Here is a 17,648-nt window from a genome sequence, read left to right as displayed (position 1 = left end):
CCGCGGCGGGGTGAGCTCCCGTTGCTTGGTCCCTGCTCCTGCCAACCTAGCAGTTAGAAAGCACGTCAAAGTGCAAGTAGATAAATAGGTACCGCTCCGGTGGGAAGGTAAACGGCGTTTCCGTGCGCTTCTCTGGTTTGCCAGAAGCGGCTTAGTCATGCTGGACACATGACCCGGAAGCTGTACGCCAGCTCCCTCAGCCAGTAAAGCGAGATGAGCGCCGCAACCCCAGAGTCGGTCACAGCTGGACCTAACGGTCAGGGGTCCCCTTACCTTTACCTTTTATGCACACCATGAAAGTAAAGCACTCTGGCAGCCCTGCAAACAGTCATGGCTAAAGAGGGACCCCTACTTCCCGCCCCACAGAGCTACCATTTCCACAGAGGCTTAACTGTCAATCCTTCTTCCCAGGGATCTCTGAGAATCGTAGGCCTTTGAGGGGGAACAGGGACTTGCTCACCACTCAGCAACTACAGCTCCCAGAATTCTCTGGGAGAAGCCATGACTGTTTAAAGCAGTATCAAAGCACTTTAAAAGTATGATGAGAATGTGGCCTGCAAGCTCTGTAATCAGGCCACAGAATGGCAGGAGGAGCCCACAAAAAGGGAAAAAGAAAAACACATCTGCTAAATTGGCGAGGAAGAAGGGGGGAAAGGAGGAGGAGACCCCTTTGCCAAGTAACGCACGGCTCATACTTACGTTGGTGAAGAAGAAGAGGACGCCCGTGAAGAGTGTGACAATCTCCCCGGCGAGTCGCAGATAGTCGGTGGTGGTGGTGTACGGGTACGGGGGCTACAGAGGGGAAGAGACATTGCTGGGAGCTGTGCCAAAAGACACCTGCTAAGCACGCGGCAATGGCCACGCTCCAACGGGATGGCCAGCTTCAGCATGTTGCTTTCCCAACAGCAGCTGGGTAAAGAGCACCTCTGGGAAGGTCATAAGGTGATGGAAGGGACTCATGGGGTCATCTAGTCCAACCCATTGCAATGCAGGAATCTCAGCTAAAGAATCTCTGGCCACCCAACCTTTGCTTAGAAACCTCCAAGGAAGGAGAGTCCTCCACCTTCCAAGGGAGTCTGTTCTACTCTTGATCAGCTCTTACCCTCCTTAATGCTTAGTCTGAATCTCCTTTCTTGTAACTTGAAGCCATTGGTTTGAGCACCCCCCCTCCAGAGCAGGAGAAAGTGATCTCCCTCCCTCTTCCCTGGGACAGCCCTTGAGATATAGGAAGATGGCTTTTGTGATGCTCATGTGATGGAAACAGCTCCCCCTTGGATGATGGACTCAAGGGCATCCTGATCAAATTTGCAGATGACACCAAACTGGGAGGGGTGGCTAACACCCCAGAGGACAGGATCACACTTCAAAACGACCTTGACAGATTAGAGAACTGGGCCAAAACAAACAAGATGAATTTTAACAGGGAGAAATGTAAAGTATTGCATTTGGGCAAAAAAAATGAGAGGCACAAATACAAGATGGGTGACACCTGGCTTGAGAGCACTACATGTGAAAAGGATCTAGGAGGTTGACCACAAACTTGACATGAGCCAACAGTGTGACGCGGCAGCTAAAAAAGCCAATGCAATTCAGGGCTGCATCAATAGGAGTATAGCATCTAGATCAAGGGAAGTAATAGTGCCACTCAGTGGCGTAGCGTGGGTTGTCAGCACCCGGGGCAAGGCAAGTAATTTGCGCCCCCTAACCCGTGGATTTGCGCCCCCTAACCCTAACCCCCAGATGTTGCGCCCGGTGCGGCTGCCCCCCCCTGCACCCCCCACGCTACGCCACTGGTGCCACTGTATTCTGCTCTGGTCAGACCTCACCTGGAGTGCTGTGTCCAGTTCTGGGCACCACAGTTCAAGAAGGACACTGACAAACTGGAACGTGTCCAGAGGAGGGCAACCAAAATGGTCAAAGGCCTGGAAACGATGCCTTATGAGGAACGGCTAAGGGAGCTGGGCATGTTTAGCCTGGAGAAGAGGAGGTTAAGGGGTGATATGATAGCCATGTTCAAATATATAAAAGGATGTCACATAGAAGAGGGAGAAAGGTTGTTTTCTGCTGCTCCAGAGAAGCGGACACGGAGCAATGGATCCAAACTACAAGAAAGAAGATTCCACCTAAGCATTAGGAAGAACTTCCTGACAGTAAGAGCTGTTCAACAGTGGAATTTGCTGCCAAGGAGTGTGGTGGAGTCTCCTTCTTTGGAGGTCTTTAAGCAGAGGCTTGACAACCCTGCTTCACTCTCAATCCCAAGTGTCTAATCAATGGAGGTGGATTGTCTTTGAACCCGGAGGTGCCATTCTTTCCCTATCCATAGATACAATGTCTAATACAGACTTGTTTTATAAGTCAGAGTTTATTCATTGGTGATTTATTTATCTATCCTGAGCTTGACCCTCTCCAGGGAACTTACAAACTTGTGAGGTAAGTCATACACATACACACCCTCCCCGTCCCTTTGAACCCATGTCTCTCTGTGCTGGAGCTGCTGCACTAAACTAGGGTGTTTAATTAGCAAGGCCAATTAGGAGCCCGTTGCTTGCCTCCCTTAAGCCTGAGGGACTTCCTCCATTTCACTCAACTCCAATACTTCCCCCGCTCCAAGTTAAAGAAGCATTTAGAGATTGTAGACTCATAGAATGATGGAATTGTAGACTTTGAAGGAAACCCAAAGGTCCCCTAGTCCATCCAGCGGCGTAGCGTGGGTTGTCAGCACCCGGGGCAAGGCAAGTAATTTGCGCCCCCTAACCCCTAACCTGCCGCCGCTGCCAGCTTCTTCTTGCTGCTGCCTGGTCTGGTCTGGTGTGGTTCTCTCCCGTGCTCAGCGCTGCGCTGGGCGGCCGCTGCACTGTCCCTCCCCCAGATAGTCCCTCGCTCTCTCTCCGCACCACATGCCTGCCACCCACCCCCTCCACAGTGGGCGGCAACCCGGCGGCTCGGATCGGATTCGCACAGCCAGCACTGCAGTGAGAGAGAGTGAGTGAGCCAGGTAGGGGCAGAGAGCTGCGAGTGCGAGCGCGCCCCCCCAAGATGTTGCGCCCGGTGCGGCCGGCCCCCCTGCACCCCCCACGCTACGCCACTGAGTCCATCCCCCTGAAATGCAGGGCTTTTTCACTCCCGATCACTACTTTTCTTGCGGAATTGCCAGACTGAAGTTCTGGGTATAAATAAAGCAAGCTGATAAGTCACGGCTTCCTCGTTATTTACCATGTTCAAATGCCTGAGAGGATCAAAGCAAATCACCGCACGTTTACCAATCTCTTACCAGCCCCAGCACAGCACAGAAGTTTTTTGCTAGGGCATCATGGGAACTGAAAATGGGAGGCTGCGCCCCAAACCTCAGAACCCTAATTTAAATCACAGCCACTCTGCCCCGCTCGGCAGCCTTCGTGAGCTCCATGGTGGAGTGGGTGCAGTACTCACAGTGCCCTCCAGGGGGCGGTAGTAGGCCACCATGGTGAAGATGATCATGGCACAGAGGTAGGAGACCACGCTGATGTAGAATGAAACGGCCCCAAACTTCCGCCACTTGTCCCGAAGCAGCTCGTTGATGGGCTCCACGGCCAACATCTCGTGGCGGTTCTGCGGGGAGAGGGGCCCGGTGAACAAAGATGGCGGCAGCCCCCGCTTGCCCCATCAAAGGCCCAGCACCATCAACCCAAGCTGCCTTGATCTGCAGCTTCCTTCTCTGCCCACCTCCATCTTGCTGTTGTACACCAGGATCTCCAGCACGGAGACCTCCTCCCCACACGTGTCCAGCGAGGAGAGGTCGTAGAGGGAGGAGTAGACAGGGCCATAGGCCCAGTCCTTGAACTTGCGGGAGAGGTGCCGAGCATCTTCGTCTTTGATCTCCCGCCGGATGATGTGCTGGAAGGTCTGCAAGACAAGGGGGGAGCCGGGTCAGGCAGATGACGGGAAGGCCCTCCCCTCGCAGCGCAGAGCTGAACTGCGGAACTCCCTTCTGCAGGAGGCAGCCATGTCCACCAATGTGGAAAGGCACCCCAATTGCAGGGCATCCTCTGGGACCTGAAACGGAAGATTCAGGACAGTGAAAGAAAGGGCTCCTTCACCATGCAGTGCATAGTTAAGCTCTGGAGCTCGCTTCTGCAGGAGACCACGGTGGCTTTGGAAGGGGAGTGGAAAAATCCATGGGAGAGAAAGCTATGGAGGGCAATCAGCTGGGAAAGCCAGTTGGAAGAAAAATGTCTTCAGCTGTTTCCAGAAAGTGGGAGCCTGTCCTGCCTCGACAGGGATGCTGTTCTAGAGAACAAGAGCAGCCACACGACAAGTCCTGCCCCCGGTCACATGACGGCTAGGGCTGATGGGAATTGTGTTTGAAGGGTGCCTGGGGTGGAAGGCAGAGACTCCACAGGGTCTCTGGCCGAAAGAGGCCCCTTTCTTTCACCCGCCCGCTCAGAAGCTCCTCTTCCCTAGAGATGCTGCCTGGGCAGCCCACCTGCTCCCCTGTGGAGCATGACTCCTCCCTACACCCTCTAAGTCGCTCGGGACTTTCGGCATGGCTCCCCCCATGATTATTTTAATTTAATTTATTTATTTCATAAAAGTTATATACCCCATGACTGTCAAAGCAAACCCTCAAAGTGGTTTACAAAAAGAATGAAACAAAAAAATTAACAGGAAAAGGATTTAAATACAGCAGATTTAAATATTCAAAAAGTAATTAAAATCAGTGATAAGCTGAAAAACAAACAAACCAGATGGCAACATTCCCCATATCCAAGGAGACTTGTCTAAACACAAATATTTTTGTCAGGAGCTGAAAGAGTGGTGTGAAGAAGCCTCCTGGAATCCATAGTCAGGCAGTTCCAAAGCGGCCACTTCTTACATTCCTATCCTCACAACAACCCTGTGAGGTTGTTCGCCCTGGAGCACCTGGTTTGCCCCCGGGCCTTGGGCCAACAGGGCTGGTTTTTTTCCAAGCAGCTCCCTCCCCCCACCCCCAGGGAGGGATCTCACCCCAATCTTGCCCGTCTTGGCAGCCATCATCAGCGGCGACAGACCGTCGTTGTTCAGCAGAGCCTCCAGGTTGGTGTCTGGGAAGAGCTTGGCGCATTTGATGAGGAGCAGGTCATACATCTTGGTGACAAACTTGGTGTTCTCACGAGTGTTGTCTGCGATGGCCACCAGGGCGTGGAGCACCGTGTTGCCACGAGAGTCCTGGCGCCGCAGGTCGGCCTGCTTGTGGGCGTTCTCCGTCAGGTAGTGGACGATGTGCGGCTGGTTGGTGCAAGCCGCCAAGGAGAGGGGCAGCTCACCTGGGCAGGAGGGCGGAAGGAAAGAGGGAAGATGGAAGACGGAAGATGGAGCAAGCTGGTTTTCTGCTGCTCCAGAGCAGGGGACCGGAGCCAACAGAGTCCAATAACCAGAAAGGAGATTCCGACAAGCCGTTAGGAATAACTTTCTGGTGGTCAGACTGTTGCACAGTGGAACAGACCCCCCCCCAGAAAGGGGTGGGCTCTCCTTCCTTGGAAGCTTTTTAACAGAGGTTGGGTGACTGTTGGTCAGCAATTCTTTAGCAGTGACTCCCGCACTGCACGGTTTGGGCTAGACGACCCTTAGGGTCCCCCTTCCAACTCTATAATTGTATGATTCTATAGTACTATAGAGTCTTGAAAGATTGGTTAATTCGACCACTAATGGAGGTATGCAATGAGATACTAGAGGGGAAAAAGGCGCCGGAGTCGTGGCAGGAAGCCTATATTACACTTATACCAAAAACTGAGTCTGAAAAGACGCAACTTAAGAACTACCGCCCCATATCCCTTCTTAATGTGGATTACAAAATATTTGCGGACATTTTGGCAAATAGACTAAAGAAAGTACTACTGGAAGAGATTCATAAGGACCAAGCGGGCTTTCTCCCGGGTAGACACTTGTCGGACAATACAAGGAACATAATCAATATCTTGGAGAAGTTGCAAGTGAATATAAACACCAAAGCAGTTTTAATCTTTATAGATGCGGAGAAAGCCTTTGACAACATTTCTTGGAGTTTTATGAAGAAAAATCTTCAGGGGATGGGGGTGGGTCAAGGGTTTGAAAATGGTATAAGTGCAATTTACTCAGAACAAAAGGCTAAATTAATTGTGAATAATATGGTGACAGAGGGATTTAAGATAGAGAAAGGTACACGACAAGGCTGCCCAATTTCCCCATTGTTATTTATCACAGTCCTGGAGGTATTATTGAATATGATTAGAAGGGACCGTTTGATAAAAGGCATTCAGGTCGGAGCTAAGCAATATAAATTGAAAGCTTTTGCAGATGACTTAGTTTTAACATTACAGGAGCCAGAATCTAGTTCGAAAAGAGTTTTGGAAGTGATCCAAGAATTTGGGCAGATGGCTGGTTTTAAGCTGAATAAATCTAAAACAAAAGTTCTTGAGAAAAATTTAACACCGATTGAGAAGGACAGGTTTCAGAAGGAGACAGGCCTAACAATAGTAAAGAAGGTTAAATATTTGGGGGTTAATATGACTGCTAAGAATCTAAACTTGTTTAAAGATAACTATGAGAAATGTTGGCTAGAAGTGAAGAAAGATCTAGAGATATGGTCAAACTTGAAGCTTTCCTTGTTGGGAAGAATTGCGGCTATAAAGATGAATGTACTGCCAAGGATGTTATTTCTGTTTCAATCTTTGCAAATTGTGGACAAGATGGATTGTTTCAAGAAGTGGCAGAAGGATATTTCTAGATTTGTCTGGCAGGGCAAGAAGCCAAGAATAAAATTTAAAATACTAACCGATGTAAGAGAAAGAGGAGGTTTCGCCCTGCCAGACCTGAAACTCTATTATGAATCGGCCGCATTTTGCTGGCTGAAAGAATGGCTGCTTCTTGAAAACACAGACATTTTGGATTTAGAAGGTTTTAATAATGTCTTTGGGTGGCATGCATATCTGTGGTACGACAAGGTCAAAGCTCATAAAGCATTTAAAAATCATATTGTCAGGAAAGCATTGTTTAACGTCTGGTTAAGATATAAAGACTTACTGGAGAACAAAACCCCAAGGTGGTTGTCACCAATGGAGGCAAAGGCACTTAAAAAGTCCAATATGGAGGCCAAATGGCCGAAATATTGGGAAATACTGGAACAAGAAGGAGATAAATTGAAATTGCAGAGTTTTGAGAAATTAAAAGATAAGGTGCGAGATTGGCTGCACTATTTTCAAATAAGAGAAGCCTATAACATGGATAAAAAAATAGGTTTCCAGGTGGAAAAATCAAAATTGGAAACTGAGTTGTTAGAACCCAAAACTAAAATACTTTCAAGAATGTATAACTTGCTGCTAAAATGGAATACGCAGGATGAAACAGTTAAATCTGCTATGATTAAATGGGCACAAGATGTTGGTCATAACATCATGTTTGCTGACTGGGACCGGTTGTGGACCACAGGTATGAAATTTACGGCATGTAATGCCCTAAGAGAGAATATTATGAAAATGATATACAGGTGGTACATGACACCAGTCAAGCTTGCAAAAATCTACCATTTGCCTGACAATAAATGTTGGAAGTGTAAAGAAAGTGAAGGAACATTCTTTCACCTTTGGTGGACATGCCCAAAGATTAAGGCTTTCTGGGAGATGATATATAACGAAATGAAAAAAATCTTTAGATATACATTCCTTAAGAAGCCAGAGGCCTTTCTCTTGGGCATGGTGGGCCAATTGGTGCCAAAGAAAGATAGAAATTTCTTTATGTACGCAACAACAGCAGCAAGAATTCTCATCGCAAAGTATTGGAAGACACAAGAGCTACCCACCCTGGAAGAATGGCAGATGAAGCTGATAGACTATATGGAATTGGCGGAAATGACTGACAGAATCCGAGACCTGGGAGAAGAGTTGGTGGAAGAAGACTGGAAGAAATTCAAAGACTATCTTCAGAAATATTATAAAATTAATGAGTGTTAAAAATGTGCTTGGATGGGTAATAAGTGGTAATTAGTGATAAAAGTTATTAAGACTATGCAAAAAAGGTATTGATAATTGGTTGAAAAATAGGGATATAGTATATGTTATGGTACAAAGTTTAAACATTTGACAAAGGGTAAGAATTTGCTGAATTAAATATTTGAATGGGAATACAAAAAGGGGAAGGTGCGAGGAGGTCAAGAACATAAGCATATGAAATTGAGGCTATTGGAAAAATGGAATGGTTTTATTTTTTCTTTGTTTAAATGTAATTTTTCTTAATTAGTTGTGCTTTTCTTTCTGTATTTTTTTCCTTTTTTTCTTTTTTGTGTGTTTCTTTTTTCTGTAATTTATGGTTTTTTATTCTGTGAATTTCTATTTTTCTTTTTTGTAAAACTTTAATAAAAATCTTTAAAAAAAAATAATATATAATTGTATGATTCTATGGAAAAGAGGTTGGACGCAGGTGGCGCTGTGGGTTAAACCACAGAGCCTAGGACTTGCCAATCAGAAGGTCGGTGGTTCAAATCCCTGCCACGGGGTGAGCTCCCGTTGCTCGGTCCCTGCTTCTGCCAATCTAGCAGTTAGAAAGCACGTCAAAGTGCAAGTAGATAAATAGGTACCACTCTGGCGGGAAGGTAAACGGCATTTCCGTGCGCTGCTCTGGTTCACCAGAAACGGCTTAGTCATGCTGGCCACATGACCCGGGAGCTGTTCACCGGCTCCCTCGGCCAATAAAGCAAGATGAGCGCCGCAAGCCCAGAGTCAGTCACGACTGGACCTAATGGTCAGGGGTCCCTTTACCTTTATATGGAAAAGAGAAAGACAACCAAATCAGTCACAGAGCAGTCTGTTTCCAGGGCTGCTGGATGGATGTGTCTCCACAAAGCCTGGGTGGAAAAGGGACCCCTGGCCTTTGGGTGTTGCAATGCACAGAGGCTCCGCCACTCTTGCAAGAGCCAACTGACTTTTATGGGGGGGGGGGAGATGCCTGTTTCTTAAAATTCTCACTCACTAAATGCACTCCCTCCTTGAATGCTTACAAGGGCGCACTTGAGGTCTTTCCCTGACACCCATAAATCTTCTGAAATCATTCCCTTTGCTCCCTTGGTGGTGAGAGGGTGATCTTCCCACTCCTAAACACAAGAGCATCAGCAGAGTCTGCTGGACCAGCCAAAGGAGGCTCATCTGGGCCAGCACCTGTCCTCACAGTGGCCGACCAGATGCCTCTTCTGGACCCAAGGACAAGAGCCCCCTGCCCACTGCTATGGAGAAGCATGGCTGGCGCTGGCTCCAGCTGTGGAGGCAGAGCAGAGCCACTGGGTCTAGGAGCCATCAAGAGCCATTGCCTCCAAGAATGTGTCTAATCCCCTTTCACAGCCATCCAAGTTGGTGGCCGTCACCGACTCCGATGGCAGGGAGTTCCCTAGTTGACGGATCCAATGGCACTTGCTTAAAATCCAAATGTGCCCATGGCAAAACTTGTCCTCGGTGCCCCTGTCTGCCTCCAGATCTCCTGTCTCCAGGCACCTAAATGCACCTCCATCTCCTGTTAACCCAACCTACAACATCTGTAGCTGTGGTTTGTTCTCCTCATTCTGCCATGCCTTTCCCTCTGTTGTGTTCTCTGCTGGAAAAATAATCAGATTGCAAGATCCTCTTTTATACGCTTTTGAAAAAAGAACAACATTCATGAGGCAGCAGCAGCAGCGGCTACTGGCAGAGAATCGGGACAGACCCCACGGAGGGATCTCAAGGCTTCCCTGTCCCGCTCACCGAAGTAGAAGTAGCCGCCCTCATCCTTGGGTTGGAAGAAGCGCCCCCGGGCTTGTGCGTGGACGTCTGCCCCCTTCTCCACCAGCAGCTCCACGTAGTGCTTGCAGCGCCGCTCAATCGCAATGTGCAGTGCAGTCTGGCCTGGAGGGGACACACAACCCGAACCACCATTCAGGCATAAGCCACTAGGCTTCACCACTAGGCTTGCCAGCCAATCTCCCATCTAGTTGCTGCCAAGCCTGTGGCCCCTCTAACATGTTTTCTTGCGATTCCGCCACAAATCAGACCAGAGTGCCACCGCCTGGTCAATTCAGCTCACTTGGAATCTCGCCTGCCAGCGGTAGGTGTGGCCAGAGGGGAAAGTGGGTGGAGCATGAGGTGTGACCCCCCTGCCTTTGTTTATATGGCTCAGTACCCCAGTACCTCAAGTACCGGCTCAGTTCATGCAAACCAGCCCAGAGCCTGTGCTCATCACCTGAGGCCCTGCTCCGTGTGGCAAGACAGGAACGGGGTCTTTTCAGTGGTTGCTCCCTCCTTGCAGAATGCTCTCCCTGGGGAGGCTTGCCTGGCGCCATCCAAGGCATTCCTCTTTCATCAGGCCTTCCTGCCTGGGTGGGATGTTTTAGCGTAGACTGGAGTTTGTTTTTTGATGCTGGCTTTAATGTATATATGTGCTTGTTTTTTGCTTAAAATATTATAAGTCGGTTTGAGTTTCTGTGGCAAGAAAAGTGATTGATAAATTTAATAAATACAGTGGTACCTCGGGTTAAGTACTTAATTTGTTCTGGAGGTCCGTTCTTAACCTGAAACTGTTCTTAACCTGAAGCACCACTTTAGGTAATGGGGCCTCCTGCTGCCGCCGTGCCACCGGAGCACGATTTCTGTTCTCATCCTGAAGCAAAGTTCTTAACCTGAAAAACTATTTCTGGGTTAGCGGAGTCTGTAACCTGAAGTGTATGTAACCTGAAGCGCCTGTAACCCAAGGAACCACTGTAATAATAATGGTGTTCATTTAAAAACAAACAAACAAGTTTCTGGCCCTCAGGACTGAGAAGCCCAGAAAGAAGTGCCTGGTGGGATCTCAGGGCTGGGCGTTCAGCTCTTTCCCACTCTCCTTGGATAGCAGAACCAAAGTAAAAAGATGGGGGAAAGGAGCCTGTAGAGAACTGGCTTGACCAGGACTCAAGGATGGGACTGAGGCCCCTTGGACAATCATTTCAAGGTGGGATTGAGGCCAAGCTCACCCCAGTCGCCAGGCACAGTCCCCAGTGCCCCACCTTGGAGCAGCTGCCTTCCCCCCCCCAAACTGCTCCTGCCAGAGTCCCCCTCCCACCTCGGTAGTAGACATCCCGGAAGGGCGAGTTGATGAACTCCCGCATGCTGCCTGTCTTCTCCGCGATGTCCAGCAGGAATGGGATGGTGTCGTTCTTGCCATTGTTGAGGTTCAGCAGGGCCTTGGGGAGGCAGGTCTTGCCAGTGGAGGGCTCTGGGGTGGGAGCAGGGAGGGAGGGACAGAACAGGATGTTGCATCACAGACAAGGAGCTCAGCAATTACTACTTTACAATGTTCACCTCTCAACGTTTCACCCAGGAGCTCAGGCAGTGTATGTTGTTACCCCCCACCTTCTATTTTTAACTTCACAACAGACCTGTGAGGTAGTCTGAGAGACAGTGGCTGGCCCTTTGAGTCTGAGTGGGGGTTTTGAACCCAGGTCTCTCCAACCCTCATCAGGAACTGTAGACACTCTCCAGTCGCTTTCTAGCAGTAAGAGCCATTTGACAGTGGAATGGTCTCCCTAGGAGGTTTTCAAACAGAGGTGGGATAGCTATCCATCAGGGATTCTTTAGCTGTGATTTCTGCATTGCAGGGGGTCGGACTCTACAATTCCAGCTCTACAATTCTATGGTTCTATATGTGCATTTGCATCACCCTCTGCTGACAAACTGAGGTCCATTCCCCGTCTCTTCTGCATCCTCCCCTATGCACTGAGCATGTGCAAAGCACGATGTTCCAGTGCCTTGGCTGCACATCATCAATAATGCTGGGCACGAGCAATTAAGTGCATTCTGAGCCATATTTTTGTGTTTTAAAGCTGCTTTCTACAGCCTATTTTAAAGAGAGAAACCTAAAGCTGGACAGAATCTTGGGCTCAGGACGGACTGTGGCTGTGAAGTGAGCTGAGGGATTGAACAGCACGATAAGGTATTTGTCAATCGTTTTGCTTTTTAAGAATTCTGATCCACCTGAGGAAATCTCATTGGAATGCTCTAAGAACAGCATGGAAGCCCTGGCTGGTGCGGCCAGTGGGGGCCCATCTCGTCCTGTTTGCACAGTGGCCACCAGGATGCCCCCAATGGGAAGCCCCCAAGCAGCAGCAGCAGCAGCAGCGGAGCGCAAGAGCATCTCTGCCCTCCTGCGCCTTCCGCGAGTGGCATTCCTAGCGTCCGCCGCCTCAGACTGCCAGGGGGCTAGGAGCCATGATCCAGTAGGCTGGGTCTCTTTCTCTCCCCCCCCCCCCCCCCGCTGCTGGAGAAAGGTCTTTTAAAACAAAACGAAAAACCTGCATAAACAGGGGAAGTGTCACAGACACACAGACACAGACGTCTTCTGCCCCACTGTAGTCTGTGGCCAAGCAGATTTTGAAACAATTAAAAAAACAAAACAAAAACCTGGCCAACCTGTTGGGCTACAGGGACAAAAGCCCGAGGAGCCTCCACAACACAATCCACAATTGATATTTGAAACGCCAGCCATGCTCTGGAAAAGCTCCTGCCCATCTCAAGCGGAGGAGGAGAACTGAGCAAGACTCCCAGCATCCAGTAGGCGGGAAAGAGCCAGTGTGCTGTCATGTCAGTTGAGGACCCAGGGACCCGGGTTCAAAACCTCCGCTTGGTCATGAAGCTCCCTGGGTGGCCTTGGGTGTCCGTCACTGCCTCTCGCCCAGACACACCGCACAGGGAGGGGGAGAAGAGCCACCTTGAGCTCCTTGGAGAACACAGGGGGATACAAGTCCCTGCCTCGCGGGCAATTCGACAAGGGCCCCTTTGGGTGCCTTTCCACACTGCAATCCTGGGATTCTATGAAATGCAATAAAATAAACAATCCTGCAACGTGTACCTCAAGGACAGGGATACCCTGCTGCCCCCCTTTCCCTGCCCTTGCCTGGGGCTCATCTACACTCATGGTTTATCATGTTAAGGAAGGGTTAAGGATTGGTTTTCGTAACACAGATGGACACACTACATTCTGCTTGTAAGATTCATAATGCATTATTAAAATGAGACACCAGAGGGCGCTGCAGAGGAACCAAGAACAGACAGTAGGAAAACTGTGATTTTATGGAGAAAACAAGAAATGCTTTTCATTTACCCGTATGCCCTGTGACATTTTAGAATGATATATCTAATTTCATCCTAATAACATTAAACAGGTCAGTGTAGATTCAGCCCTCGTCAGGCTAAAGAAGCAAGTCTGCATTTGCAGAATTCATGCCAGCTACAGGTCCCCTGCCCAGGGAGCACCCAGCTCCCCTGGCAGCACACCTCAGCCACTGGCTGCTCAACACCCTCCTTCACCCATGGGTGCCCCTGCCTCTCGTCCCCCTCACCTCGAAACTCCTCGTCTGTCAGGCGCTTCTTGTGGGTCAGCAGGAAGGGCAGGAGCCCGTCCAGGCCAGCGGTGGAGCCCCGGGAGACGATGTCGAAGAGGATGGGCCGGTTGAACACCTTGAGGATGGGGGGCGGGTGGGGGGCAGGCCCCTTGGTGCTGGGGGGTTTCTTCCTGGGGATGGAGCAAGCTGGTGAGCAAACCTCCGTGTGCTCTGGGCCAAACAAGCCTCAGAGGTGGCAGGCAACACAGCCGCCTGGAGGAATTGAAGTCCACTGCAAAGTTGCCAGGATTTATCACACCCTGCAGAGTTGACGCCTCAGCTTCCAGTCCTAGATGTGGGAGGGGCAGCTTTGGTTGTTGGGGGCTGCAAAAGGGCACTGTAACCCATATTCCAGGCCTTGCAAATAGGTTTTGGGGCTGATCTCTGGCCTCTGTGTTTGTTTATATACACCCTGTACTTATAGATTGGGAGGGTCAGTCTGGACGATACCTGTGGGTTCCTTCCAAATCCATGATTCTGTATCCGGTAAGGTTTACAGTCTAGCAGAACAAGCCTCTAAATCAGCCGCACAATTTTTGTTGCAAGGTAATGGCCTTGGCTGGTCAGGATAGTATCATCATTTACCTATTTGAAGGGGTTGCCATAGAGACAAGTGGGCAGGCCTTCTCCCCACCTCACTGAGTTGGATGCCTCCTCATCCTAGGATGGGGAATAACAGGCCAAGGAGTTTGTGTGAGAGAGTTTTTGGCAGATGCTTGAAGCTGGAGACACAGAGGCTGGACTTACTCTGTGCTAGACCCCAAAGCTGTGCCTTGGGGCTTCCCTGAAACCCTAAAGGAGAGGCAAGATCTGCTGGGGTCTTGATGCTCTTGAGTCCCTCCTTCCTCTGTTAAGGTTGTATAGAGGTGCAAATAAAACACCCCAGTTTCTCCATCGGCCTTCATTCCCAGGAAACCAAACCTGGGAAAGCACAGGCACCCTTGGAGTTTCTTGGCACAGAGGAGCAAAAGGTATATCTATCGCTTCCCACAATGAATGCCCCCTTTCTCCACCTCATCCATCTTCTGTCTCCAAAGCAGCCTGGAGGAGGGATGGGGCTGGGCCTCAGAGAGAGAGAGAGAGAGAGAGAGAGAGAGAGAGAGAGAGAGAGAGAGAGAGAGAGAGTGTGAGAGGGAGGTGCAGTGTGCCCACCCCAGGCCTCCTGGCACCTTGTGGGGTTCTTGGCACCCACGTGCCCCTGTTCCTCAAGCAGCCCATTCATCTAGCTGGTGCAACCCTGCCTCCCCCCCCCAGGCCCATCCACAGCCAAGGCAGGAGGGCTCAACAGAGGACTCTTTGACCAGGCGCCACTCCTGCCACACCTGCCCCAAAGAGCCATGTGGGAACAAGATGCTCTCCCTAGCTGGGGAGGGGAAGGAGCCTTTGCTGGGTTTCAACAGGGAGGGCTATCCAATCCAGGTGAGGTGAGGTGAGGTGAGGTGAGGAGAGAGAGAGAGAGAGAGAGAGAGAGAGAGAGAGAGAGAGAGAGAGAGAGGCATTCTTCACATGCTCAAGGATCCTCTCTTTATCATCGCATCACCAATTACAGGGACCTACTCTTGTGGGCTCCAGTATCGCTTCCTAAAACCAATTCTCCCTCTTGCTTTTTTTCCTCTGTTACCAAAATGACCTCACAACAGGGTACATTTTTAGTGTCAGAATTTGAAGGAGGGGGGAATGAAACACCCTTTTTCACCCTGAATTTGATGTCCTGCCCAGTCAGTGCACACACTTCCTTTTGCAATACGTCCCACCAGAGCCTACACTCTGCCAATTGTTTGCTTAGGTGATAAATGGCCCCCATGGGAATGTATCCCACCACCCAAGGCATTCATTTGGAGAAACAGTCTTGCAAAAATGCCCTTTCGTGGTGAATCCTGCAAAATGCTTGTTTTCTAGTGGTGTTTCAAAACTGTGTTAGCGGTCATTCCTCGCTCCCTTCCTCCCACCCCCAATTTTCAACTTGTTCAGGAAATTAACTGCAAAAAGTGGGAAGGTCCAGACAGAAATACAGAACTCCAGGGATCTTCCTTAGAAATTATGCATCTCATACCCAGGACAGACTTTTCAGACATTACAGATACTCTGTTTGTATTTTTATGTTGTGAACCACCCTGTGATCTTCAGAAGGAGGGGGGTATAAAAAATTAATAAGAATAGAAGAACAATAATAATAATTTAAGAGCCACCCTTCAGTGTAAGCTCCCAGGGGCAGCATATAGTTGCTGCTCAGCAGCCAGATTACTGGCCGGGGTTCCCTTTAGATTTTGTACAACCCCAGTTTGTTTCTGGGCCCAAATCAAGGTGTTTGTGTTTAAAGCTGTAAAGGACTCAGGTCAGCCCAGCTCCTTCCCTACAGACCCTCTTTTTAACTCGTCCTGAGACCTGCGGGGGAAGGGTGAATCATCATTGCGCTTTTTTCTGACTGCTCCCCTTTTCTGGGTTTTAAAAAAATGTTCTTTGGGATATATTCTGCAGATGAAAGGAGATTATGACTAAATATTAGGAAGAACTAAAGCTTAACATTATGCAGAACATTCTGACAGTAAGAGCCGTTTGACAATGGAATGGGCTCCCTCAGGAGGCTGTGGAGACTCCTTCCTTGGAGGTTTCTAAGCAGAGCTTGGCTGTCCACCGGTCACGGATTCTTTAGCTGTGACCCCTGTATTGCAGGAGTCCTGGACTAGATGGCCCTTCGGCTCCCTTCCACCCCTGCAGTTCTGCATCCTACATTCTATATTCTGAGGCTGAACGGCTTGCCCCGACCCAGCACCAGCCAACGGAGTTCAGCTCCCAGCCCCTTTGCAGCCCAAGAAGACGCCACCATCCAGCCGGACCAGCCGCCATACTCACTCCAGGGCCTTCTTGCGCCTCCGCTTGTTGTCACTCGGGTGATGGCGGTAAGTGCCATAGTCAAAGAGGGAGTCCATGGGGGCTTTCTTGGGTCCTGGCACAACCGAAGACTCATAGATGGTGGACTCCAGCAGGTCCATGGGGTTCGGAACACCCTTGCGGAAAGCCCCATGGAATTTCATCCGGAGGTTCTGCTTTCCATCCCCGGCTCCTGGGGGGCTTCGCGCAGCCTCGGCCGAGGGGGCTCCCTCCTCATTCTCAAACAGGTTGGCCAGTGAGGAGAGTGGGAAGGAGTCGTTCTGTGGGGAAAGCTCCTCACTCGGACTCTCGGCAGACTCGCTGGGGCTGGCGTGGGCCGCGTCTTCCAGATTTGCCATGAGGGCTGTGGCGAGGGGCAGAGAGGGTCACACCTGGTCTGGGAGAGGGAAAAGGAATGGAATAAAATACAGAACAGAAGGGAGCCACAATTTTTGCAAATCTTTCTTAACATTGTTAACAACCCAAAAGGGCAATAGCAGGAGATTATGTCATACGGTATATACAAAGCAAGCAAGCAATAAATAATAAGAGAAAGAAAAGGTGGCATGTCAATATAAATTGAGACATCCGGATGTAGAGTGTGGGACATCTAAGTCCAAAGTCTTGTGGGTTCTCCACCCCCCTGGAAATGTGCGGCTTGTGTGCATTTTCCCCCAAATTAGCCAAAGTCCATAAGTTATATATATATTACACAGCCAAATGCAGATTTCTCAAGCTTTTCAAGGTTCAGAAAAGGGCCACTAAAAGGATCCTACGAAGAAAGGTTGCGGCATTTGGGACTTTTTAGTTTAGAGACAAAGTGAGTGAGAAGCTTCCCCCCCCCCCCATAACAGCTCCTGGACATCCCACGAAGCTGAATGTTGGAGGATTCAGCCAGGATATAAAAGAAAGTCCTTCTTCATGCAGCGCAGAGTTGAACTGGGGAACTCCCTCCCACAGGAGGCTGCGAGGGACACCAGCCTGGATGACTTTAGAAGAGGAGAGGGCTATCGAGGGCTGTGAGTCACCATGGCTCTGCTCTGCCTCCACAGTCTCTGGAAACCAGAGGAGCACAGGAAGCCCTTGGCAAATCCTGTCAGAACAGGAGGCTGGGCGAGATGGCCTCTGCCTCTTCTTATGTCCCATTGACAAGCTGTTGAAATCCTAGCTGCATCCTCACATCCGTGTCCAAAGACCTTTAGCGCATCCAAGCTTTCATGTTGTGTGCTCACATATTTAGTAATGACAGTTGGGGGCGGGGCGTGGTCCTAGGAAGGACTCTGTAAGCTCAGGGAATCCCTTGTCTTCATTTTTTGAAGACATATTCCAGACAAACATAGTCCTGCCTATGGCCCAAATGGCAAAATTTGGATACATCAAAAAAGAAACAAAGGGTCAGTTCCTGTAG

At 49.7% G+C, this 17,648-nt stretch overlaps 1 protein-coding gene across 5 annotated transcripts in view; it reads right to left on the bottom strand.

Annotated features, from left to right (window-relative positions):
- TRPV4 (transient receptor potential cation channel subfamily V member 4) overlaps positions 1-17,648 on the bottom strand; it is a 48,898-nt gene that overhangs the window by 12,523 nt on the left and 18,727 nt on the right. For all 5 annotated transcript variants that reach the window (XR_014541269.1, XM_083583832.1, XM_083583831.1 and 2 more), the window contains 8 exons: positions 16,223-16,637; positions 13,328-13,500; positions 11,053-11,205; positions 9,720-9,860; positions 4,984-5,282; positions 3,703-3,882; positions 3,430-3,588; positions 700-792 (listed from right to left, as the gene is read on the bottom strand). Coding sequence is in view for 4 of the 5 variants with exons in the window: in XM_083583832.1 (XP_083439958.1) it covers positions 700-792; positions 3,430-3,588; positions 3,703-3,882; positions 4,984-5,282; positions 9,720-9,860; positions 11,053-11,205; positions 13,328-13,500; positions 16,223-16,599 (1,575 nt within the window). In the remaining variant the exon portion in view is untranslated. The remainder of the gene's footprint in view (positions 1-699; positions 793-3,429; positions 3,589-3,702; positions 3,883-4,983; positions 5,283-9,719; positions 9,861-11,052; positions 11,206-13,327; positions 13,501-16,222; positions 16,638-17,648) is intronic.

This window comes from Podarcis filfolensis (genome assembly GCF_964270895.1).
Source record: "Podarcis filfolensis genome assembly, chromosome: 13".
Classification (NCBI taxonomy): domain Eukaryota; kingdom Metazoa; phylum Chordata; class Lepidosauria; order Squamata; family Lacertidae; genus Podarcis; species Podarcis filfolensis.
Note: the sequence above shows the minus strand (reverse complement) of the source record. Positions and strands in the feature narration are given on the sequence as shown.